Below are 25,539 nucleotides of genomic sequence, written 5' to 3'. Positions count from 1 at the left end.
TCATGATAATTAAGCTGAGAGAAGCTCGGTTGAGTTCCCCGTTGTCAGCCATATATTTTTGAACATTGTATGGATTATCAGTGGGTTTGCTTGCTCACAAGGTCAAGAAACATTTTCTACACAAGGCGGACAATGTCAGCTCAAAAAAGGGGTGAAATTGGAAATGCACAATTTCTACAGGATGGAGATGAAATGTAATATTCACTTTAATGTAATGCATTGTCTTTTCCCACAATGGCACTGATAAGAGGGGTCGCGTAGGTGAGGGATTCATTCAAATATTCAATTTTCAAATGTAATATTCACTGTGACAGCATGCATTGTCTATTCCTACAATGGTGGTGATAATAAGGTTTTAGATAATGTAATGGGATGTTCTGATATTTAGAGCCTTATTAAAAACATACACTTTGAACAAAGACAGACTTGACTAAAATGTGAATTGTTCTATTGAAAGGGGATTTTTTTTCAGTGGGTACAATGAAAAGAGAACATGTTTATATGTTTTTTTACAGAGAGTGTACGTACATTATGAGAAGAGAGTGCATATGCAAGGCTAAGTGCTGTAGTGGTTTGTATTGAATCTTCATTTACGCAGGTAAACCGTATTGAGATCATATCCTTTTATTCATGAGCCCCTTGCAAACGTCTAGGGTTTGGATTTGTATATACTCGTGCACTGGTCTCAAGCAATACTCCGCTTCAAAATATGTTTTCAAGCAACCTGCAGTTCATTTCGTTATCGCCAAGACCACTGTTACAACATTCGCACTGCTTTTAAACTGTAAATCTGAAGTACGTGTTTTGTAACTTTTATTATATGACTACGTTTTTGATAAAAAAGAACATCCACATTTGTCTGCAGAAACAGCTTCAATAGCAGTGAACGTTAACAAAGTCACCGCCCTACATCCTGTAGGTGAGGACTCAGTAATTTTACTCAGTGAGGTCCAAGCATGACACATGTAGCATGAGTGTGTTCACATGTGTGTGTACGTGCATGTTGCTGTGTGTGCACGTGTAGGCCTTTGTGTGCTAATCCATTTGTATGTGTGCAAGTTTATATGCAAGCATTCATAGGTGTGTATATAATAATGCATGTACTGTATATGCAATCACATGTGGACTTGTGTGTGTGTGTGTGCGCATGTGTGTGTGTGTGTCTTTGATGTTTGGATTGGTTAAGTCAACAGTTCGACCATTACTCTCTCTGTCCAGAGATCTGGTTTCTGCTCCACATCTGGCCCTGCTTTACCCACCAAAACTGCTGTTTCTCTGATCTATTGCACACACTCACACATGCGCTGACACACACATACGCACACACACACACACACCACTGCCACTGTCCATATCCTGACAGAATGAGGTGTGTGTGAGCGAGCGCATAATTGCAAGTGTCTGTGTGTGCACGCGCATACAAGTGAACTGGAGAGAACAGTGTATTAAGTATTTTCCTATGCTGCTCAAAACGTCCTAACATTAGCACAGCTGAACAAATAATGTCAACACTCTGTCCTTCATCTGAAATGTGCTCTCCTGGTTCTCCATGTCTCTGCTCCCTCTTCGCGACTAGATTAATACTTGAATGTAATTGCTGAGAAGAAAGCCATTGCTTAGAAGAACAGGAACGCCTTTGAACTTTTTTTTTTTTTTTTTTTTAAAGTGGGCCGTCTATTCACCCTTATAGTGTTTTTTTTTATTTATTCAGACAGTGGGGAAATGTGCAGGGAGACAAGGTAGGAAAAATAAAAAGCCGTGGTCTGATTTGAGATGAGTGGGTGCTCATATGCAGCTGCAGAGGCCAACCACTTGACTGTATTATCATTGGGCATGGCTTGACATTTCTTTATTTGTAATAACATTAATTTTGCGAGTGGTGCACAAGATGAAATTTGGGGGGTATGTGTTTAACTAACCACTAACCACCACTAAATTGGTGTCTGCACACAGCTGGAAGGACATGGTCACGTATGAAAGGGGGGTGTGAAGTGGCCAGTCAGTGAAAACTAGGGATGTGCCGACTTTGGGACTGATTCAGATTTTTTTTTTTTTTTTTTTTTTTTAACAATGTTATCAGCATTTCAGCAACAGATTGAATTTATGAATCCTGCCTCGACGTTCTATGACACTTGTGTTTAACAGCTGGATAAAAACTTTGATTTTCTAATTTATTATGAACTCAATTTGAATGATCTGATATAGATTCAAAAAATTCTGCAAATAGTCTTTCAATCACTGCCTTTTTCAGTGGATTTGAGAAAACTTTTGGTAAATTTTATTTGTAGGGCGCCTTTTGTCTGGTGCATGTTGTCTGCTGAAATACTATTAAAGGGACACTCATTCCCCCACTGAAGCCAGCACCATCAGGCCCAAAGGCATGATGCCTTGATGCATTTGGGATTTAGAAACCATGATAGGAAAGAGGAGATGGACAAAGTCAGTGCTATATGAAAATTGTAAATTTGCTATTGTAACTGAAATATCCCTAACTCAGTCGACTTGAAACTGTCATTGAACCAAACTGGGACCTTGCAAATCAGAATCAAACTGAATTGGGAAATCAGTGCCAATATTCCAGCCCCAATGGCTGCTTGCCAACGTTTGATTATATGTGAAGGAAAAATAAAGAATAAAACATGGATTTTACAAACATAGCTATTATATCAGTGTGTTCCAATATGAGGTGATTACTCACCTCTGGTCACTGGTGGAAAGGTTATCATTAACACAGCATATGCTATGGTTTCTATCCAATATATGAATTTGTGTGTGATCATAATAGAGCCAGTATTAGAAACATGTTTTAACTTTTTCCCCCATTTATTTTCTGTGTCCTGCATTCAACAGGTCTCATGACCAGGTAGCTGAAACGGCACTCGATAGATCATCAATGACCTATTTAAAACATCTACTGGCAGACTATTGACTGGTGGCTGATTGATAACTGTATCCCTACATAAAAAATGGCCATTTGTTTGCCAGGAAAAAATGAATTAATAACCAGAAGGTTTTGCGAAGCACACCACGAAAATGACAAACACCCTAAAAGAAGCAGCAGATGTTTGCCTTTTTTTCCCCTAGCAATCTCCTTTCTTAAGCACAAATTCCTTTTTACAGTCTGTCCTTCTCTTTTCCTGTCTTTTTTTTTATCTCTTTCTCTCTGGTCCTCTCCTTCTGTCTGTCTCTCACTCTTTCTCTCCATCTTTCTCACTCGCTCACACACATCATGCAGACGCCCATATGTTTTTGTAGTTAAACATGCGGTTTAAGTGTTGTGCTTGTCCAGACTCCCCCCACTGAGGGACTTGACTGTAGTGAAGCCATTAACATGACAAGGGGCTTTGTCTCTTCGAGGGTCTGCCTCATCTTCCCAGACCAGAGAAACACACACACAGGCTCTCCAGAGGATTTTTTTTTTTTAAACGCTTCAGTCATAAATGTATGCAGGGAGGAGTGAAGGGGAGAAGAAGGGAATGAGTGAAACGGAGATAGGGATTTGGAGGGAGAGAGACGGAAAAATGGAGAGGGGCTGTGGGAGGGAAATAAGGAGGGAGGAAGATGCCTTGTGATCCTGCATAGCAAGAGTAGGGCAATTGTAACAGATTAGATTGAGAACACATGAGATGATACATGGCTTTTACACCAATCATAGCCACAATTACGCCATCAATTACTGATTTTTCAAGATTTTACAGTCGGTGCTAGTTTCAGGATGTCGCAGTGGACTACACAGACTTATGACTCTTGCCTCCGTTAACCTCACAATTATATTTTAGCTGCTCAGTGATTCAAATCTCCATGGAGATCAGCTGTAGCCGATGAAATCTGTGCACCAGAAAACAGGGGAAAAATGCGGGAAGTGCGGAAAGAAAAACACTCCATCTTGGAGCTTGCCTTGGTGCCATTTTTGTTGCCGTGTGAGAGCTTTCGCAAAATCGTGCGGTTATTCATAGTCATATTTAAGTGTGTGTGCCTTTACAATGAAAAGAGAGAATCAATGAATGCTAGTCTTTTCACACAGTGTTAAGTCATGTAGTGTGTCTTCAGCTTCCCCAGTGGGACCTCAGCATGCACCCATTGGTTCTGTAAAGCGCACTGGCACACTGGATAAAAGAATTCAAGATGCATGCTATTATAAAAGGGACAGAGAGAGAGAGAGAGAGAGAGAGAGAGGGAGAGGGAGAGGGAGAGAGCTTGGATTGACCTTGTAGTACTTAGTGATGTATTCCTTTTATTGTTAAATGAGCCATATTTGTTTAGCTCACTGTTTTGGCACGCTTTGGCAGTATCGTTATTATGACTTTCATGCCAATAAAGCGAACTGAATTGAACTGAGAGAGGGAGAGAGGAGAGAGGGCAAGAAAGCAAGGAAGAAAGAAAGGAGATGCAAGGAGAGGTATTCTGTAAGGTAAGCAGGATTGGAGGAGGTTTTGTAAAGCCTCAAGGTTGGACGGGCTCGCGATGCTTTACAAGGATAGCCAACTATCAGAATAGCTTACTGATTTTTCTCTCTCTTCTCTTTCTGCGTTCATCTCGCTCATTGCTCATTTCTTTTCTTCCCTTGCCATCTCTCCCCTTCATCCCTCCCACCTCCGAACTGTTCAAATATTATTTCTCCCACCCTCCCCACCCCCCGTTTTTTTCTCCCTCTCTTTATCTTGTCATTGCCTGTCAGTAGGGATTCTATCTGGTTCTGAGTCTTGTGTGTGTGTGTGTGTGTGTGTGTGTGTGTGTGTGAACGCACCGAGACTGCGATACACTTAAGAGCTCATTGATTTAAAAATACCTTCGATATTGGAGGTCCCCTCCCGCAGATTCGTTCAGGAGCTTATCACACACACACACACACACACACACACACACATACACACGGAGGCACACACACCAAAGCTCCACTCTAAAGTTTCTCCTTAAACTTAGTGATTGACCTAGTTAGCGTGTCGTCTTGACAAGTCGTCTGTTTTGACACGACATCCTCCGGTGTTTATCAGCATCCATTCTGCCTATCACACACTCACATTGGGAATTCACACACACACACACACACACACACACACACACACATACACATGCATGTACAAAGATGAATCGAGTAAAGATTTAAAAACTGGCAGCGAGTGAGTGTTGCATCTACTCTAGGTAAGTGGTGTGACTTACTCTTGCGACATGGATAAACACTCTGGTCATGCTTTTTGTGCTCGTGTGTGTGTGTGTGTGTGTGTGTGTGTGTGTGTGTGTGTGTGTGTGTCCATGTGGATAACTGTATGTCTTCTCCCACCTGCTGTCTATGGAATGCTAAACCCACATTATCCTTGTCCAGGGTACAGGTACATGTGTGTGTCTGTGTGTATTTGCGAGTGTTGATTTGTGAGTTAGGCTTTACGTGCATGTGTGTATGCAGCGCAGTGTGTCCTCCCCTCGCCGTAGCTCAGGTTCAGTGTGTTTGACGCGGCTGGCTGTCGACAGCCAGAGGTGAGAGGTCAAAGAGCCAAGTTAACTCCATCAATCCCCCCGGACAGTTACAAACGAGCCCTCAACTCTGGTCAAAACAATCCCTGGATCATACTGTAGGGAAGGAGGGAGGGGAAAGAGGGGAGAGAGAGAGAGAAAGAGAGAGAGAGAGAAATTTAAGAGAAGCAGAGGATGCAGGAGAGAAAGGCAGGAGAGGAGGGTGGGAAGGAAAAAGTGAATTGTGGGGTCATGAGAGAGAAAGTGCAAAGAAGCTGAAAACATCCCCTTATGCAGCAAACTTTGGGGGGAAAAAGTATGCATAAAATCAAAATGCGTCCTTCTGCACTCAGGGTGCACATGCAGAAACACACACGCACTCACACACACACTGTGGAACTGAAGTGGATAATTAGGGAAGGTCACCAAGGAAACAGACAAACACAAACAGTCGTCAGTCGCGGGCTATACTCAAGAGAAGCATAAACAACCATTTCTATCTATGTAGCGTCATCCACCCACCACCACTATCTCACGCACAAACATGATAACAAGACTGGGAATTTTTAGTTCCATTTTCCTACAGTGACCTAAGCCAGCCATTGTGTTTCTTGAGATATCGTTTGCATCACTATTAGGGCTTGAAGGTACTAATGTATGATGTACTTTAAGCTGTTGTTGCATTCCTGCAGTACTTTTAACAGCAGTCTCTATGTTTTATCCCTACCAGTGAATATGAACTGAATATTTGCCATTTTGAAAGAAAGCAAAATGATTCGCTTTTTGTGTTTGAAAGGAAATTCTGCAAAACATCCTGATACTGTGACAAAATATCAGTCTGATATATTTTGGCCACATCACCCAGCCTTCATGGCAAATTTTGACAGAAAAAAATTGGATTTGATAGTCATGTCATGGTTGTTTATCCTGAGCACACTGGCACAGTTTTTTGACAAGTTTGATCGATGTAGCATCACATTACGCCTTGAATCTTTGAATCTAAATGTTTATTAAACAAATAGAGTTGATGCTGAGGTGGATAATAAAAAGTTACCATTTTGATGTCGTATTCCAGATTCAGAGAAGGGAGGTGAAGGTGTGTGTCCTTCTCAAGGAGCTGACAGAGAGTAAGAAGCAGCACTCTGACTGTCAGAGAGAGGTAAAGACAGCGGCTTCAGTGTTTGCTGAAACAGATGCTTAATTTTTAACCCTTATAAGGTATTCGGGTCTGTGGGACCTGTTTTCACAAACAACAAACATATGTATTGTTTATATTACTTGCAATTGGGATGAAGTAAAAATCTGCTGAGTATTTTAACAAAAAAAGGTTTGATTATGTTGAATTAAAAGCCCCAATTTGCAATGGGTCCACCAGATCCAGCAGGACTCCCTGTGTAACAAAAAAATGAATACCATATAATGGTTAAAAATATATATATACTCATGATTCATATTCATGTCAGTCGACTTCAGATTTCTGAATATTTGTTTAGCTCACATTTGATTTTTGATTCTGCCATCAAATACTGAATGTAGAAACAATATAATTCACACAGTGTGTGTACAGTATTATGGGCTGGGTATTGGCAGGGACCTCATGATACATGGAATTCACTGAAAATGTATGAATAGAGCTTTACATACAACCTACTTCATAACACCTGGGTAATTAAAATATACATCATATGATAAACATATGACAAACTGACTCAAAACAATTTAATTTAAAATTAACATTCAATTAAAAAAGAATTAGCACAATGCACTAAAATGTATATATCATAATATCAAATAGATATTAAGTGCATAAATGATACCTGTTGATCCAAGGGGCTTAAGAATAAATACAGTATTGCAAAAAATTATATTATTATACTGAGCTGTATTGATTTTTTTGCATAACTGTATGATCTTGGAATGAACTTGACCTTTTTTGCCTTTCATGCTCCTCTTTCAAGAATAGAGATGCATTTTTTTTTTTTTTTGTAAGTCTTCATTTATTATTTTCATGTGTGTGCTGTGAAGTCCTTTGAGACTGTAACAGTGATTAAGGGCTATACAGATAAACCTGACTTGACTTTAATTTAATTGCCTTAATTTTATTCCCAGTTGCGCGGCAGAGAGAGTGTCGTGGAGCGACTGCGTGGCGAGAGGGATGAGCTGAGAGCCAAAATGGAGGAGCAGAGCAGGGAGTGTGTCAGCCTCAACCAGACCAAAGACAAACTGGAGACCGAGTTGGCTCTGTGCCGCGAGACACACCGTGCCGCGCACCTAGAGGTCCATCCCTCTGTGTTTGTGTCTTTGTGTGTTTGCATGTTTGTGTGCGCGTGTGAAGGCCAATTCTTCATACTGTTCAAAATGCAAAAGTAAAAGCAGAGCTCACATCTCCATGCACATTTCTGATTTTGAATAAGCTTAAGTCTAAAATTGTAATTCATTTTAATGTTTTGCATATGGAAATAAAAACTTTTTCAGTGGAATATCCAGACGTCAGGTTCTCCGTTACATCCATCCATCCTTGTTTGTTAGATAATGTGTAAAGAATTGATCGATATGTTGGATTTTACTTTTAGTGATTTTTATTATTATTTTTTTCTTTCCTCTGAATTTGTGTAGATATTTCTTTGTCACATTCTGAAGTGTATGTGTATGTGTGTGTGTGTGTGTGTGTGTGTGTGTGTGTGTGTGTGTTTAGGTTAGAAGCAGAGATCAGTTAATCCTCCAGCTGAGAGCAGAAATGAAGACAGCTGAACAGAAGCATCAAGGGACACAGGAAGAGGTTTGTCGGCTCGCGTATGTCTGTATGTTGATTTGTTTATTTCCTATCATCTGTATCTGTTTGTGTGCTCGCGTATGTCTGGGCTTATCCCGGTGTTTCTGTGTATTCGTGTCTGAGTGTGTTTGATGTGAGTGTATCTCATGGTTGTCTGCAGGTCCTTAAGAAGACTGGAAAATTCTCAAAATAAATTATCTAAATTTAAGGTCTTTAAGTATTAAAACATTTTTTTTTTTTTTTTTTTTTTTTTACCACAGACTAGATTTCTTTGTCCACTCTTAGTTTAATACAAGAATGGATAGTAGTGCTATATGTATAATAGTTTTCTTGCATTGTCTGTTTATAGTTTCATAACTTTTACTGGCTGCTTTTGCCAGCTTTGTTTCCATGTTTTTCTTTTGTATTTTTTTTTTCTTAGGCTTAATTTCAATCGCAGGTAGCATTGAAAACACCTTAAAATCGTAAATCTGGCTTTATGGAACATTCAAATGACCTGCAGGTTTTTTGTTTGTTTGTTTTTTTCCTCAGCATTGCCCTGGTTCACACCCACAGAGTTGCACACACACACTCCAGGGAAGTGCCCGGTACAGCAATAGTATTTTACTTTTGGTTACTGAGCAGTGGGAGGTTTAGCACCTTGCTCAAAGGCTCCTCAGCAGTTTTTGCTAGGGAAAGGAAAATAGTTACTCATTCACGCCCACTGCTCACATTTTCCCAGTTGGTTCTGGGACTAAACTGGTAAACTTTCTGACTCAATCCTGCTTCCCTTACTTTTAGGCTGCTGACGCCCCCTCTATGCCTTGTTGTGTGAGTGTGTATTTACACATACTGCATGCTTGCAAAAAGTTCGTTCTCCTTCTCTTTATTTCCCTCTCCCCTGGTCTAGCTGTCTTCGCTGGAGGCCAAGGTCAGACTTTTGAACCAGAGGGTCAAAGGTCACCAGGAAGAGGCCTGTCAGTTAAGGGAAAAGGTCAGAGATAGAGGAGGGCTGAGAGACCAGAAAGAGAAAGAACGACTGCAGCTGCATGAACAACTCTGTGTCAGTCAGCAACAGGTGAGGAAGACTTCCTTTCCTTTCCTTTCCTTTCCCCTCCTTTCCTCTCTTTTCCTCTCCTTTGCTCTCCTTTCCTCTCTTTTCCTCTCCTTTGCTCTCTTTTCCTCTCCTCTCTTATCTTCTATCATTGCTCCTCTCCATCTCCCCTCTAGGTGAAGTCTCATGTGGAATCTATAGATTGGTTGAACTCTGACCTGGAAGCTGTGAAACAGGCTCACTGATGCCCCTGGTCCATCAAAACAGTTCCAGGGCCAAAGTGAGCCTGGGTCTTGCTCCTGGAAGAGGGTTCCAGGGTCAAAGTCAGCACCCTACACTCTGGTGTGTTTGCGTTTAATGCAAAATGAGGAGGAGGTGTCTTGCCATTGTGCTGGCGACTGACAACAGCAAAACAGTAAACATGGAAGACGTTGAAGCCTTCTTCATGTTCGTGATTATCAGCAACCGTATCGCTGGGATGTTGCGTTTGGCTTTTGAGAGGAGGCATGCGGAAGTCAACAATGAAAAAAGAGGTGAAAGATGAAGAGATGAAAAAAGGAAATTGCTTTTACACAGAGTAACGGAGATCATCTGCTGCATGGCATGTAGCCACACAATTACTAGCTGACTCTTAATAAAATGATCTATTAATAATTTGTTTTTGCAGTCGCTCGCTTCTGTTGTTGAAAATGGCACAGGTGGTACTTAAACGCTGCTTGCATCATTCATTTAATTAGTCAGGGATGGTCAGCTCTTAAAACTCTACCCCAGTGGCCCCCCAGATTCTCACATGGTACTGCCTCGGTTCCAGGGATCATTCTGGGGAGAACTCAGAAAATGAGAAACTAGTTCCTGTGCTCGAAACAGTATAACAATTTCTGCTTCCTAAAAATGGGCTCCTGTGTTCAGAGGACAGTTCCTGTGGCGGAAAAGCGGTGAAAATTGACGTCCGACTCTGTAGCCAGGGGAACCTTCTGCTTCACAGCCAACTGGAGCAGACCCGCTCTGAGCTCATACAAACAGAGGACAGTTTGAGGATCTGAAGCTCAAGGCGAGCTGGAGTCAGGCAGGATGAGGCTGTGGAGAAGGTGAAGTTTTTTTTTTTGTTTGTTTGTTTTTTCCTCTGTCAGTCACTACAGTCATATAAGTAGCAAAGTATAATCTATCTCTAATCCAATGAACAGGACAAAAAGTTGACAGACATGATGCACTCCCGTGACACTAACTGAATGTGAGTGATCTAAATCACACGAGACAATCAAGTAGTCATAATCCTCTGCCAGGAACACGCAAAAACTGACCCATTCACAGCAGCCAGGCTTAAATTTGCAGTCAACTTAGATGTATCCCCATCTACATCATCTGAATTACCGAACATGACAAGATGAACCCTCTGTTTGTCAACCTTTCACATCCAATTGCACCCAAAGAGGAGTACACAGAGTGAAAGATAGAGCAACAGGTTAAAAAAGGAGTGGAGAATCAAGTCATTAGCAACCAAGAGTTGCCTGGAAGCATCATGTGACAGCTGTGAATAGCCAAGCAGCAGGCCAAATGAGGTTCGTCAGGTCGCGAGGGTCAGAGCGATGTGTTTTCCATCATATTTAATGAGGGTTGTTTGTTTCTCCAAAGCACAAGCTCCTGATTATGGTCACAAGAAAGCCATGGTGTTCCCATTAAGCCTCGTTATGAGGCCCTTTCATCCGGCGGCAAAAACAAAATGCTAAATCCTCCATTATTGTTTGGACTGTAAGGTAGGTACATTAAAGGGAAAGAAATGCTGTGACAGAGCAGGAGAAAGTTGCATATGGTCACAATAGGTCAAATTGGCATGTGACATCTCAATTAATATCACGTGTTTTTGTGTGAGAGCTAGAGAGAGAGAGAGAGAGAGAGAGAGAGAGAGAGTGAGAGAGAGAGAGAGGAAACCAGACCGAGAGAGTATGTATCTGTAACTTAAAAATTGTTTGCTTGCATTTAGGTAAAATATGCATCGTCATACTTGATTAAAAATAACAACAAGAATGGCTGAGTCAGTGGTGTGCACAATTCCTCTCCTCTCCTCTCCTCTTCTCTTCTCCATAGCCCCTAGCCCCTGTCGTTCATCCCTCTCTCTCTCTCTCTCTCATTCTCTCTCACTTTGCATGTCTCTCCTCGTCTGTTATACTGCCATCCACCCTGCGTTAGTCTCAGATGGACCCAGCTAATCCCTGGTTAAACCAGACTGCAGTGAACCACTGAAATCTAACTAGTCGGCTGTCATTAGTTGTAAACCCTCATGTTCTGATCCAGATTAGGGGTGGGATTAACGTGGATGAATTCACGCTGAGTGTTAGACCGGGTTTAACTCCCTCAACCTCTCTCCCCTTGAAAGGTGAGCTACAGTAGGAGGCTCAGTGTAACACCAAGATTAAGCCTGGTTTCACTTCCGGGGTTTGCCAGTCTGAATGACAGAGGTTATTGCAGAGCGGCAGTTAGTCAACATGGAGTTAGTGCATAGTTTCACAGCATACTACTAGTGGTTTTTACTGTTGTAGATTAAGTATGTATGTATCTATCTGTCTGATTGAATCGTATTCAATTCTAGCTTCCTCTGTAACAATATGTGATTACTATTATTATTGCCATTGTTGCTGTTGTTGTGGTAATAATTCATTTCCCTGTTTATTAACTTACATATTTATTATTTATTTCTAAAATAGAGGGTTTACAGCTTACTATTTTCCAGCACTAATTTGTTTCACATTCATTCTGTATTCCACATTCAAACCTTGGAGCATTCACAGGAGCAGTCGGACTTTAAGAGCCTTGCTCAACGGCTCCTCAGCAGTGCGATATGAGGGAAGTGACAGTGTTACTGTACCATCGCAACTACCCATGTTTGTAACTCCTCTAAATCTTTAGGCTACATCAGTACCACCAAACTGTAGAGCAAAGGTTTTTTTCTCCGCAACATACAGTGTGTATTCTCTCTGACTGCATTGGTTTTCAGGTCGAGGCAGCTGAAAGGTTGATAAAGAAGCAGGAGGATGAGATGGACCTCCTTCGCCAGCGGCTGAAAGGAGCCCAAGAGGACCTGAAAGAGGCCAGTGTGCAAGCTCAGGACCAGAAAGAGACAGTTACTATTTTTAAACAGAAGTACATCGCAGCAATGGAGAAGGTTCACAGGGTACAGGGGCAGGTGGAAAGTCTGGAGGAGGAGCTTCGGTATTCACAGCAGCAGGTGGATGATGCCTCACATTAAAATATACACTGCATGTTAGACATTTGCTGAAGTTTTTTTTTTTTTTTCTGTCTTAAAACAAATGTGAAACTTCAAATCTTTTTCCTCTTCTCTTCTTTTGCCAGTTGCAGCTGAATGAGTTCCATTGTTTCATTTTACTTGCTCGGGGCCTCTTAAGTGATTTCAGTAGCTTCATGCTGATTTCTGGAGGAATTTGTGTAATTATTCTACTTATTCAGTCCTCTGTGAGTTCAGCTGCAGCCTAAAATTTTTGCCATTTTGTCCTTGTTCACCGTGTTTAATTGGCAGCTAAGAGAGTCCCAGGTAGCAACGTGTTCGGTGAAGGCAGAGCTAGCTGAGCTGGAGGGGCAGTACCGACAGAAAGTTGGCCAATGGGAGAGCTCACAGGAGGCTCTGGACCAGCTGACAGATGAGCTGCAGGCCAATCAGAATCTACTGCAGGAGAGTCGGCAGAAAGTGGGCCAGAGCGAGGGCCTCGTGGCCACGCTGCAGGAACAGGTGGACGCACTCACACAACAGGTCAGGGCACACACATGCACATGCAAGTGACACACAGGAAGAAGCGCGTGCGCACACACACACACACACACACACACACACACATGCACACACATTTTTTGTCTTTCTGCACTTCGAGATGTGTCCACTGTGTTTTTATTCCGTTACAAGCTTTTCTCACTACTGACTTTGCTTTTTAAAAATCACTTTATACACATCTTTACACCAGCACGCAGCTTCATTTCATGCCAAATACACCAAAACTACCAAAATGCTGCAGTTATGTCTGATTCAAATCATTATACCCGCTCTAGTTTTCTCCTAACGAGAACACTTTGTCAGTCACAACACAATAACCTAAAAAAAAAAAAAACATTGCAACTGGGTAGCTTTACAGTAGATGCACCATTTTATGACAAGCTTTGAAGAAAATGATTTTGTGCTCTCCGGTTTTTCTTTTGTATATGTTCCCTTTTGTTATTTTAATGACTTTGTTATTTCACTGATAAAATAAGAGAGCTCTGGAAATGCTGCAGTAAAGGCTTCAGTGTGCTTTATTTTTAACTTTTTTGGCAGATGTAGTAATTACAAAAGACACAGAATTAAAAAACAAAATTCTGGCATTATTATATAAATAATTGATGTAGAAAAAAAAAACACAAATCATGCAGAATCATTTAACCTGGTGTTTTGTTATTTGCCACATATTGCCATCGACATCACACCTTTTGTCCTCTCTAGTGCAGCTCAGATCAGTTCATCACCACTTGTGTCTCTAAGGATTATACTTACCTTAGAACTTTAGATATATTTCAGCACATTATTTATAATTTAGCTAATTGATACACACTTGAATTTTACATGTTAGGTTGTGGTTTTGAATGTAACAGATTTAAAATGAAAAATTGGAGTACTTACAAAATGGTCCGGAGACACACAGTTATGCTGGTGCTGGAATTTAAAAAAAAAAAATAAATTTTATGGTCATTGAATGCATTTTATGTCAAAGCAATGAAAAGTCATTGTGTTTGGGCCATATCAAGTACCCTTGTGCTGACTATGTGAAGAGTTTTAAAAATACAGAGAAAAATGCAGGTGTAAAAATAAAATGCAATGCAGGGTCTCAACCTTTCTTCATAAGAGACCTTGTATTGACTGTTGATTGTGGAACATTCCTAGGACTACATTTAACAGTAAAACACCCGGACACTCTGCATGGTACAGATGAGGACTGTGAAAAAGTGCCAACATAATACTTATTAATGAGAACTTCTTTTAGGCAGCTGCCTTAGTAGTTTTTAGAGTTTTTCTGATCAGTCTATGTGCAAGCATTGTGTGTTTCTGTAGTGTGTGTGTGTCTGTGTGTGTGTGTGTGTGCATAAGCGCTTGCCAGTGTACACTATTAATGTGTGCATGTGTATGCATCTTTGTGTGCGTGCGGGCATGAGTGCATGCCTTTGTATTTGTGTGTGTGTGTGTGTGTGTGTGTGTGTGTGTGTTTGCATGTATGTATGTGTACATGTGCACAAGTGTGTGTTTCTGCGTGGGTGCAGTCGTGTGTGTCACTTAATCTTTTCTCCTTTTCTTTCTGTTTTATATTTACAACGTCTGGCAACAAATGAATCATCTTTATTACGGAGAAATTTAATTTGGATGAACTTAACTGCTGCCGCCAAGGTCAGACGGGCAGAATGTCATTTTAATCCAATCAACTTTAATCTGTTGGTTATAAAAGAGTTAGGCCGTTGAAGAATGGCTGTATCTCAGGCCCTTTATTACATTGGCTAATGACTTTGATTGTGAGGCGCCTATCAAGAGGTTAGGAGTTCTCATGGAGCTTGACGTCCTGCTAATTCCTTACCTCAAGCCACTGTTGATTCAGCTAACCCTGCGTCACTGATGTTTCCATTCACTGTGACATTAAATAAGAAATAAAACAAAACACACAAACTACGTCTTAAGAAAACAGAAGCGAAATATTTTAGAATATAAAAAATGCAAGTTATCCAGTACAAGTATTTTTCAGGCAGGAATGGAACTTAGATTGGAGAGTTTATGAGCATTAGCTTGACCTTCATGATCTTCTTATCTGTTCTATCTCTATTCTATCCCATTTGTATTCCGACAAGTAAGGAGCGTTTCACACTATTACATACGGAAGAACAGTAGCCAAGGTCTGGCAGACAAGTAAAATTTCTCTCTTTGCTAATAAAGATGTCTTACTTTTGAATTCCTCTTAAGTGTTTGCCTAGATCAAGGACACTGGAGATTTTACTTCACTCATTCCTGCAAAATAGACTAAGACTGAATACAGGGTGGCGATATGTGGTGATAAGTTTTTGGAAAATATCTATTTGAAATGATCTCAGCACTAGGCAACACAGGGAGTTACATGGTCAAAAATATTTAACCGTGCCTTGCAACTAGAGGTTTCTTTATGATCGTTGCACTTTTGCTTACTGCGGTTGCTGTAAAAGTTGCCCTGTCGCTGCCTAAATTCCACCGTTAATGTTATCTCAGTTGTGGCTGTGCCTGGGACATTAAGGCTCTCTGGGCTGCGATGCAAGAAATCAATACCAAATGAATGTAATACATAATGATGTGTTTCCTAAATGGCACATTGTCGTCATTGTCATTTATTAGTCAGCCACAGCACGTATAATCTGTTGAAAAGCAGCGAGTAACAAATGCACCCTTCGTCATTTTTCTTTTTTATGGTTGTTTTCAGCGTGCAGCGTTGAGATTAGTTCTTGACTTTAATTAAGAAGGCGATTGTGTTGATTGCTAGCATCAAAGGAGCAGTATGCCTTCTTAGAAGACACGACTGACTATGACATTGATTTCATTTTGAATTTAGGTGGAATAACAGTCAGATCAAGCTAAAAAAAAAAAAAAAAAAATAGCGGCAACAAACATAGAGGGTCTTCTCTTCTCTTTGCGCCTCATCTCTATCTACCAACCTGTCTTCCTCTCGCTGCCTATAGAAACTGATATTGGAAAGTGACCTAAAGCGGTACCAGAAGACTCATTCTCAATCTGACGAGGAATATCTCAGCCTGTTGAGACACCGACAGCAGCTCCAGAAGGTGAAATCACAGATGATATTGCTTGTTCTGATTTCGCTTCGGCTCGAACACTCAAACACTTAGATTTCAGAGATTTTCTGAGTACAGTTTATCATTACAGTCATATATCACATCGTCAGCTGTACTGTTTGTTCAGATTACAGATTCATTTACAGATTACACTGCTCACTCATTCTTTACATTTACCCTCAGAGATCAAAGATCAGCGAGCGGATTGTGAAATCTTACTTCAGGTTACACAGTTCTGCTTCAAAATTATGCACAGATCACCTTCCAGCAGCTGTGCACCATACTTTTTTATTTTACTGATTTCCAACACATCTTCCATAAATAGATTTCTGAATTGTGAAGCTGTGTGTGTCCATGTGCATATGTGTGTGTTTCAGCGCTGCACAGAGCAGGTGGAGCGCCTCGTGGAGTGTGAAAAGGCAGTGCTACAGATGAAGACGGAGCTGGAGAGACAGTAATATCAGAGTCTATAAAACTCTCATTCTCCTCTGCTATGATCTCCTTTGCTGTCCTTTTCTCTCCTCCCTGTCCTTCCCATCTCCCCTCCCCTTCCTTTCTCTCATTCTCCAACGCTCTGCTCACCACGCTGTAGCATCCGCTGTGCTACATGGGACATTTGGTGCTAATTTAAATTCTGCACACAGAAACAGTTAAGACAGGGCAACCGGCAGACACTCTCACCCGCTGCCTCCCCACAGGTCCCAGGAAAAAGCGGGTCTGGAGCGAAACCTTGTCACCTCTCACCACACACACCTGAGCAATCGCAGCCGGCTTGTCCAGGAAGTGACGCAGTTGAAACAGGAAGTGACACGCTTAGAGCTGCAGCTGGCAGACGCCCACAAGGACATCACCCAGAGAGAAAGGGTACGATTTCCTGACATGACTTCTCCCAAATCTTTTTGTGCTTCTTTCATGTTTTGACACACTGTTGAAATTTTAAGGGAAAGCTGATGTGCGATTTCACCACCAACTACAGGTAGACACATTTTTGTTGCACGCAGTTTGATGGTTTTCACATTTGACAGATATTATTGCGGACTTGTACTTGTAATTTAATGACAGTCATATCGTATTATTTTGACCCATTACTCCACTCCAAGGCAAGCTCGCCCATGTCTGTCGCTCTGAAGTAACCGCCAATACATTAAGGATGTATCAGTCTGGATTTCTAGGGCTGATAATCCAGAATATGTCTACATGAATACATTTTTGTCATTGTTTCTTTTTTTTTTTTTTTTGTTTAAATATTACTCTTTAATACTAATTGTAACTGCTGAGTCTTCACAAGAGTGGTGCAGATATTACTGAACCCTTATTATTACTTTGTCTTTGCATAGGCCTATGCCAAGTACATTTTCTTGTAGCTTAAAAAAAGGTTGCCTATTTATTAAACACAGCACCAAATATTCCTCAGTATACCCTATGTCAGATATGTACTTCAGTATGTGTAAGACAAATGCCAAGTGACATATTTTGAATTTGGTAGCCTCACTTTTAATTAAAACAAAAGGAAGTGAAATTGGCCAGTGCAGCACAATAACAATTTGCCTTCTAGGCCGGCAGTTGCATTTTTTGAGTCGGTTTTTGACACTGTATAAAAAATCCAAACCGGAGATGACATGACCACAAGGCATTCGGGGCAGCATTGGGCCTCTGCATTTTGTGTTGGTTTGCATATTTTAAACAGAGGTCTGTGATCACAGATCAGCTTTTCAGATCTGCCAATTTGGAGAGCACAGACTGAGTCAGCTGGAATGAAAACCTGCCGATTCAGTGCCGATCAGCGTCTTGGAAGATCCCTACAGTGCGTGCACCTCAGGCCAAGAGCATGACAGAGAGATTCAGCTCATGTTCCCAAAGCAGAGGATTCACACACATGAAGACCCCACCCTTCCACACACACACATGCATACACACAGTGTGATTGTCCCATGATTGCCTGGCAGAAACAAATTGCCTCACCATTAATTAAAACACCAAATGGTGCCAAGGCTGGTGCAATTGACTCCAATTAAGAGCTCAATGGGACACTAAATATTCAAATTAGTCAAAGTGGTGACCGTAGCCTGGCAGAGTGCCAACGTAGCTGGCAGTCATAGACACATCACGTATGAGTGTGTGTGTGAGAGAGAGAGAGAGAATAAGAGTGTGCCTAAGTGTGTGTGAATGTGTATGTGTGTGTGTGTGTGTGTGTGTGTGTGTGTAGGCGTATGCGAGAACATTTGTCTTTGTGCATTAATTTGTGTGCCCTCTGGCATATACACGTGTTACACATGTCATACCCACCAAGATCATATGCATGCGCGCACATCCACATCTACATCCACATCTACACACACACACACATGCACACTCACACACACTCATAGACAACCATAATACATTGTCTTCTTGCTGTCAGGTCTTGTCTATCCATTCAGCCATCTTGCCTGTGGAATATCACATAATGAATCTACGTTGTGTGTTGAAAACTACATCTATATCGTGGACATGCATTATGCATATACGCATAATTAGTCTTAATCACTGTACATATATTCATAATTGCATGTTTAATACTATGCACAAGTGCTTAGTCATGTATACTGAAGGCTGAAATGAAAAAAAATGGAATTGGTATTAATTTTTTTTTAAAGTTTATTTAATAATAACTTCTAGATGCTTTCTTTCATATATACATTTGTGTCTATAGATTATATGTGTTTAGTTCAGATTAACAGAGCTACAGTGACACATTCACACACAAGCACACGCCAGACACGTGAGCATGGAAACCCAGTTGGCATCATCGCCATCACTTTCTGTCCTGGTCTCCACACGCTGCAGTTACACAACGCACTCCTCAGGCAGTCAGAGGAGGACCTGAAGGAGGCCAGGCAAGAGGCTGCTCGGAGGAGCAGGGAGGTGAAAGTCCAGAAGGAGCAGGGACAGAGGCTTCAGGAGGAGCTGCAGAAGACAGAGGAGGAGGTGAGGAGTGGCCTGAGAGAGAACCAGAGCCTGAGGAGTCGCATCAAACAGCTGAGCCAAGAGCTGGAGGAGCTACACAGCAAGCACCAATGGACAGGTAACAATCAATCAACAAGTCCATTGATTAACTATTCAATCAATCATATACCTGCACTGAATATACAAAACATTACAGACATACTGGTGTTAAGCTGAAGCCTCTTTTGTATAATTTCAGTGTCAGTTGTGTCTAAGTTTAAATGTCCTTCTCCAGCTGATCTGCTTCACTTTGTTTGCATCTCCTTCTTTGTTTTTGGTATAGATTAAATAAGTCAGTCAATAAGAAATAATGGCTTTGGCCTGGCTTCGTCTCATCAGTGGACCAGAAACAAGAATTTTTTCCACTATTTTGTACATTGACTGTATGCAGTTTTTAAAAATGCTCCAGACAAGTATTATACTTTAAGATCAAGTGGAACAGCTTAGGGATAGCTGCTGTTGTTACCAAACCAAAATTTCGTTGCTACTGAACTTTTGGGCAAAGTTGCCCCTCACAAGCCACTCGCATGCTAAAGATGCTATACAGTCTGCCCTGCGTTTTGTCACAAAGCCAATGGCGTGCTGTTTAGCTCAATCAGTTGGCTCAAATTAGCCGGCAGACAGTGGTACATTCAGCAATGTGGTGATTTGGTTGCTAGCTGTCTGCACACAATGTTAACTCAGACATATAGTACACACACACACAGAAAGAGGTTTGATTTAATGGTGGACTGCTTTAGCTGTATGGTAATGATCCGGTGTGTGTGTGTGTGTATGTGTGTGTGCGTGCGTGTGCGTGCGAGTGCGTGTGTGCGTGCAATGGTGGCCTTTGTAGTAGTGTGTCAGTGCAGGAATGGTGATGGCTGGGTCTCTCTGGGCACAGAAATGTCTCATTAAGAATTAACGTACACATCTACGGTCACGCCAGGCGAACACCTCACACACACACTTGCACAGCCATTTCTCCAACTCCCACAGCTTTAATTAGCACATACACACTTGCTCTCCGAGGTACAAATACACACACACGCACACACACACACACACACACACACACACACACACACAATCACCTATTGTCCGCAGAGAGATGAATCTGAGGTCTCTCTCTGTGGCAGACAGTGGCTGGCTTGCTCGGCGAACACTGCTCATTAACAAGATAGAGACAGAGGGACAACGCTGCGTAGCTCGGCCTTTGTCTGTGATCAAAACGCATTCCCTCAACTCCGCACTCCACACAAAACCACACATTATTCTGCTTTTACCTTCAGCAAATACAATCCAGCAATGTAGAGCCTATTGTAATGACTAAATAAGAATAAAGATGCATTATTATAACAAAGGGGGCATTATTTACCTGAATATGGCTGCTGCCTGAATAGACTAGGTCAGGAGTTGGTTAGAGAAATTATTGTCAGGAACAAAAGATCTTTTTTATTAACATGGAGACCTTATTGTTGTAATTTCTGCATTACAAAAATCACCTTGAGTAGGGAAACTGAGTCTTTTTGTTGTTTGAAATACCCTCAAACAGTAGATTTGCAATCTGGTTTAGACAAGAGGGGACTGTGGAAATGAACTGATTAGAAAACGGATTGTTTTGTAGTACAGGTACAAAGACATACAAAGAGGTGTAAAATAGGGAAAAAAACAGACTCCTACACCGTCATCACCACCTTATGTTCCCTTCCAAACTGCACACAGTATTTAGTAAACCACAGCTAAACATCTATTTGATATTTTATCAGCAAAGCATAATGTTCACTCCTTGCAGTTTAGCTTACTCCACTATTAACAGTCTGCATGATTGTACAATTAGAGGAGAGGCTGGTACTTGGCTACCTCCTTCGCACAACTACCTGGATGTCCTACGTGTATCCACAGTTGGAATATGATGGGTGTCATATGAAAGGGCCTCTTTGGCCAAACAGAGGGAATGTCACAGGATGGAAGGAAGGAGAGGAGAGGGGGATGAGTCAGGAGCCAGGGAAGGTCACGAGGATGAGATTGAAGCGTCTGAAAGCAGCTGGATTCAATCAGACTGTGACAGGAGAGAGGATGAAAAGAAGGGACGGGGAGGGGGGGGGGGGGCGATTAAAAAGGGGAGAAAAAAGTCCTGCTCAAACTTTGCCTATGACTGTATGTGTCAAACTTAGTGTCACACTTTGACAGCATTCATTCCCTGTGTGATTCTCAGGTTCAGCAGATATCCTGTTTCCTACAAAATAGTGGGCCCAGAAACTGGAACCCAGAATAGACTATATAGGGCGGTAAGGTATGGCAATCGAGAGAGAGAGAGGGAGCATGTGTGTGTGTGAGTGTGCAAATACATTGAATTAATTGTCATTTGCAAGAAATTAATACTTTATCATCATTAGGTACCACACATCTAATGTGGAAAAAAAACACACAGACATATATAGTGTACTGCATATATAAATGGGGTAAAAAAGAAAAAAAAAAGGCATAATGTAAAGTCGAGCACATAGCACATCAGTGATGCTGGTTTCAGCTTTGCTGCACTAAAAAAGGAACTGATAGTGTGTGGGATGACTTATGAAAGGTTAGGGAAACTGCACAGACAGAAAAGCGAAAATGTAGGTAACATTTAAGTGCATTTTCTTTCTTTCTTTCTTTCTTTCTTTCTTTCTTTCTTTCTTTCTTTCTTTAGGTAACTTCATAAGAGCTTGATTCATTGTTGATCATTTGTAAATTAAGTCACTTGTCAGAGGAGCTACTCATGAGCTCAAATCAAGGACTCAGTGGTGGCTTCCACAATAAAAGCAGATGTAAAATGTGATGCCGGGTGAGGGCAAATGAAATAAGAGTCTAAACAAAAACACAATCTCCATATTTCCACACTCTCACCAAAACAGAAATGTGATATTACCACCCCTCTGTGTTGCTGATGTGTATCAGCCTAAAGATGATGAAATCATCACGGGTTTGTATGTGTGTGTATGTGCACGCGCACATGTCTCTGTGTGTGTATATATGAGCGAGAGTGTGTTGCTATCCAGATCCCTGGACACACGTGCACAGGCCTCTCTCCTCCAATTCACCTCTATTACTAGCTATAATCCCATTTCACACTCTATCGATCCCCAAAACTGTTGTTCACCGGAACCAGCAGCAAACACTGGTGTTTCTCCCCATCATTTCACCACCATTGTTCTTTATTACACAAAGAAGCCCCCCCTTTGTCTCAGAGCGAACTCAGCCCCGCTGAAATATGAATTATAAATGTATGGCTAATAAAAGAGAAGGGGAAAGAGAAAGAGAGAGGGAGGGAGAGAGATAGAGATAGAGAGAAGGGGTTGGTAGAAACATCAGAGAAAATGACTCCTTTACAAGAGTCTATTGATCAGTTTCTATCAAAGGGGGATGTCAGACATGAGATTACCTGGCAGTTTGAGCATTAGGTGCCGTGTGTTATAGCCCCGGGCCCTTGTACCGCTGCCAGAGGATTGTAAATAAAGCGGAGAGGAGAGTGCAAGAGGGGAGTGTGTTGGGGTGAATGTGTGTGTGAGTTTTAGAGTTTCTCTGCGTGTGTGTGTGTGTGTGTGTGTCCATTATTCTGTGGATGTGCGTTGAATTTTTTTAAAAATTATTTATTTTTTATTTTTTTTTAATTTCTGCGTGTGGGTGTGGGTGTGTATGTGTGTGTGTGTGTGTGTGTGACAGTGTGCAGCTGTGTGTCTGCCTGCACCTTTTGGCTTATACCCAAAAGCACTGTTGCGAGCCAGTGAAACTTCAGAAAAAGAGGGAGAGAGAGAGTGTGTGTCTTGGGAGGCTTTGGGACGTCTCCCGGGACCACCTCAGCCCGCTCCGAATCCCCCAACAAAGCCTAAGGAAGCCCCTATGAAGCCTTATGAAGCTTTTATGAGGACCGGGCAGGGCCCAGCCGAGCCCCAACCACTGATTCAGGGTTAGCCGGGTTTTCATCCCTCTCATGTTAAAGGTTAGCTGTGAGAGCAGGGTAATCTGACCGCAGATCTGTGATTATAGCCTGATGCTGCATGATGGGCTTTGAAGCTCATATGAAGGGGCTGAGAGAGAAAAAGAGAGCGAGAGTATTAGATTATGGACTAATGTCATACCTTAAGTTGTGAAGCCATTACAAAGGGGTCAGGAAAGTGAGAGGGAGAGACCCTAGATCTTAGATTTTAAACTAATGTCATAACTCGAGTCCTGGAGATGTTAAAACGGGGCTGAGAAAGTGACAGAGGGAGAAAGAGATCCCAGACCCTAGATTAGGCACTGCTGTTGTACCTTGAGCTGCAAAACCATGAAGACGAGTGGAGAAAGCCCGAGGAGAGTTGGAATATGGAATATGGAAAATGTTGGCAGTCTTTGGTCGGTATTAGGCCAAACAGACGACACATCTTCATCCGTTTCTTCTTCTCGACACCTTTCTGTGTGCTTCCATTTTGCTTTTTGTGTATTTATGAGTTTCTGATTTTCATTACAGCAACCTTTGGGTGATAGATCAAACTAGCTGCCTTTGCACTTATTTTTTTTTTGTGTCTTTCTACCTTGTGTGTGCAGCCTCCGCCCCTGTGTTTGTGTATGAGTGTGAGAGTGTGTGTGTGTGTGTGTGTTTGTGTGTGTGTGTGTTTGTAATCGGTCAGTCTGTGCGGCTAATTGCTCTCCCTGTGGCCTCCCCCTGGTGGGAGGTGTCACAGAGGTCATCTCGGACTAATGCCTTGAATGTGAATTTGATCCCTAGCTCAAGTTTTCACATCCCTGCTTTATTGATTATTTAAATTCATAACAAACTTTCACCTTGAGGTTCAGTAAAATAACCAAGGTGGTTCCCCCCCGTGATACATGCACACACACACACACACATATAAGCAAAAAAAAAAAAAAAAAAAACACTGTGTTTGTGCATCGTTAAATATTTAGCAATTCTAGATGCCTCTTCAATTTTCCTAGGGCTTCAGTTTAAACAGTTTGGATGCTGCAAAACCATAAATTAATCATAGGTTTATTAAGTGTGGATTTTCTTCTCTGTATCTCTTCCTTTCTGGTATTGGTTTTAGCTTCCATCCGTTCAGTCCGTCCCACCACTGCCATCAGGGCATGGTATGTGGCACTAAAAGCATTATAGCAACACACCAAATCTCTCTCTCTCTCTCTCTCTCTCTCTCCCTCTCTCTCTCATACACATTCAAAGTCCATCTTGAGAATATTTAACACACACACACACATACACAAGTCGGCACTCACAACTCTAAATATTCAGCTCTCACACCTTCTCAATATTCACTAGCCTTGACCACCAATGGTTGACAGTTTATGTTATATTCAATGAAAACTGAGGTTTTAAAAATGCTATGAAAAAAACATTGACTCACAAAACAGCACACAGAACAAATAACAAAAAAAAAAAAGGGGGGGGAAGGGAGAGAAAATCCCAAATTTTAAATTCTAACTTTAAAAAGGGGGACTGCAAAGCAAACCAAACCGAGGAACCTGACCAGTGGTTTATTATGCATCCGCTCAATGTGCTAAACTACTAAGTGTAGGACAATGGGGTTTTATTGCATGTAGACGGAGGAGACGGCTGAAAAGGGAACTTGATTGAAGGGCTGCAGTCAGGAGTGTGTGCTGAAGTGGCCTGCTCAAGGTAAAGAGTGCCATCTATTGATGCAGACGGGGAGCGCTTCTTTTGTCTCTCAACAAAAGGGCTGCTGCCCCGTCTGAGTGTAAGGAGTGCAAGGCGTTCGCTCTTTCCTTTTCCGCCTCTGAAAGGTATTCAAATGCCTCTTTTGTGGCTGGTTTCTCTATTTGGCTTTGAAGGTGACTGACAGTTCATATTTTCCCACTCGTGCTCAACTCGACCGGAATCAATAATCGCCTTTTGTGTATGCATATTTTGTAAATCATTTTAACCTTGGTGTGCTGAAAGATGTGAATTACTGGGCAACTCTTTACTCGCACAGCACATGATTCTCTTTCTTAAAGTAAAACAAAAAGATTAACTTAGTCTCAAGAATATGGATCAGACTTGTTTTTATTCATATCTCAATTGGGAAATGTCTTTCAGGATATTCTTTTTTTTTTTTTTTTTTTTTTCTTTGTTTGATGTGTGATTTTCTTCATATGTCCATTTGCATTAGGCCTAGTTTCTACTGAACCTTAACCAAAAGTGTCTTAAGTGAAATGCTGCTCACACACTTTTGCTCTCTCTCTCTCTCTCTCTCTCTCTCTCAGTGGAGGAGTTGGCAGCCCGTGCAGAGGAGGCAAAGCGGATGGCGGGGTGTCTGAACGAGGGAAAGCTAGCAGAGGAGAAAATAAGGTAAGGAAGGAAGGAGAGAGTGAGAGAAGCTTCCTCTCTTATCCTATTTCCCATAGTCCCATGTGTAAGCCTGGTAATCAAAAACATTTAGATTTTTTTTTTTTTTTTCCACACGCGGTGTACAGTAGGCTATTTAACCGAACATGTGTTGAACAG

General features: G+C 41.6%; 1 protein-coding gene across 1 annotated transcript in view; it reads left to right on the top strand.

Moving 5' to 3' along the window:
* LOC115379242 (centrosome-associated protein CEP250-like) overlaps nucleotides 1-25,539 on the top strand; it is a 115,240-nt gene that overhangs the window by 62,332 nt on the left and 27,369 nt on the right. The window contains exons 10-20 of the mRNA XM_030079967.1: nucleotides 6,527-6,610; nucleotides 7,561-7,728; nucleotides 8,147-8,230; nucleotides 9,114-9,281; nucleotides 12,292-12,480; nucleotides 12,790-13,020; nucleotides 15,984-16,085; nucleotides 16,472-16,548; nucleotides 16,793-16,938; nucleotides 18,922-19,158; nucleotides 25,299-25,383. Of these exons, the coding sequence (XP_029935827.1) occupies nucleotides 6,527-6,610; nucleotides 7,561-7,728; nucleotides 8,147-8,230; nucleotides 9,114-9,281; nucleotides 12,292-12,480; nucleotides 12,790-13,020; nucleotides 15,984-16,085; nucleotides 16,472-16,548; nucleotides 16,793-16,938; nucleotides 18,922-19,158; nucleotides 25,299-25,383 (1,571 nt within the window). The remainder of the gene's footprint in view (nucleotides 1-6,526; nucleotides 6,611-7,560; nucleotides 7,729-8,146; nucleotides 8,231-9,113; nucleotides 9,282-12,291; nucleotides 12,481-12,789; nucleotides 13,021-15,983; nucleotides 16,086-16,471; nucleotides 16,549-16,792; nucleotides 16,939-18,921; nucleotides 19,159-25,298; nucleotides 25,384-25,539) is intronic.

This window comes from Myripristis murdjan, chromosome 20 (genome assembly GCF_902150065.1).
Source record: "Myripristis murdjan chromosome 20, fMyrMur1.1, whole genome shotgun sequence".
NCBI classification, from domain to species: Eukaryota; Metazoa; Chordata; class Actinopteri; order Holocentriformes; family Holocentridae; genus Myripristis; species Myripristis murdjan.
This window is presented reverse-complemented; position numbering and strand designations above follow the sequence as displayed.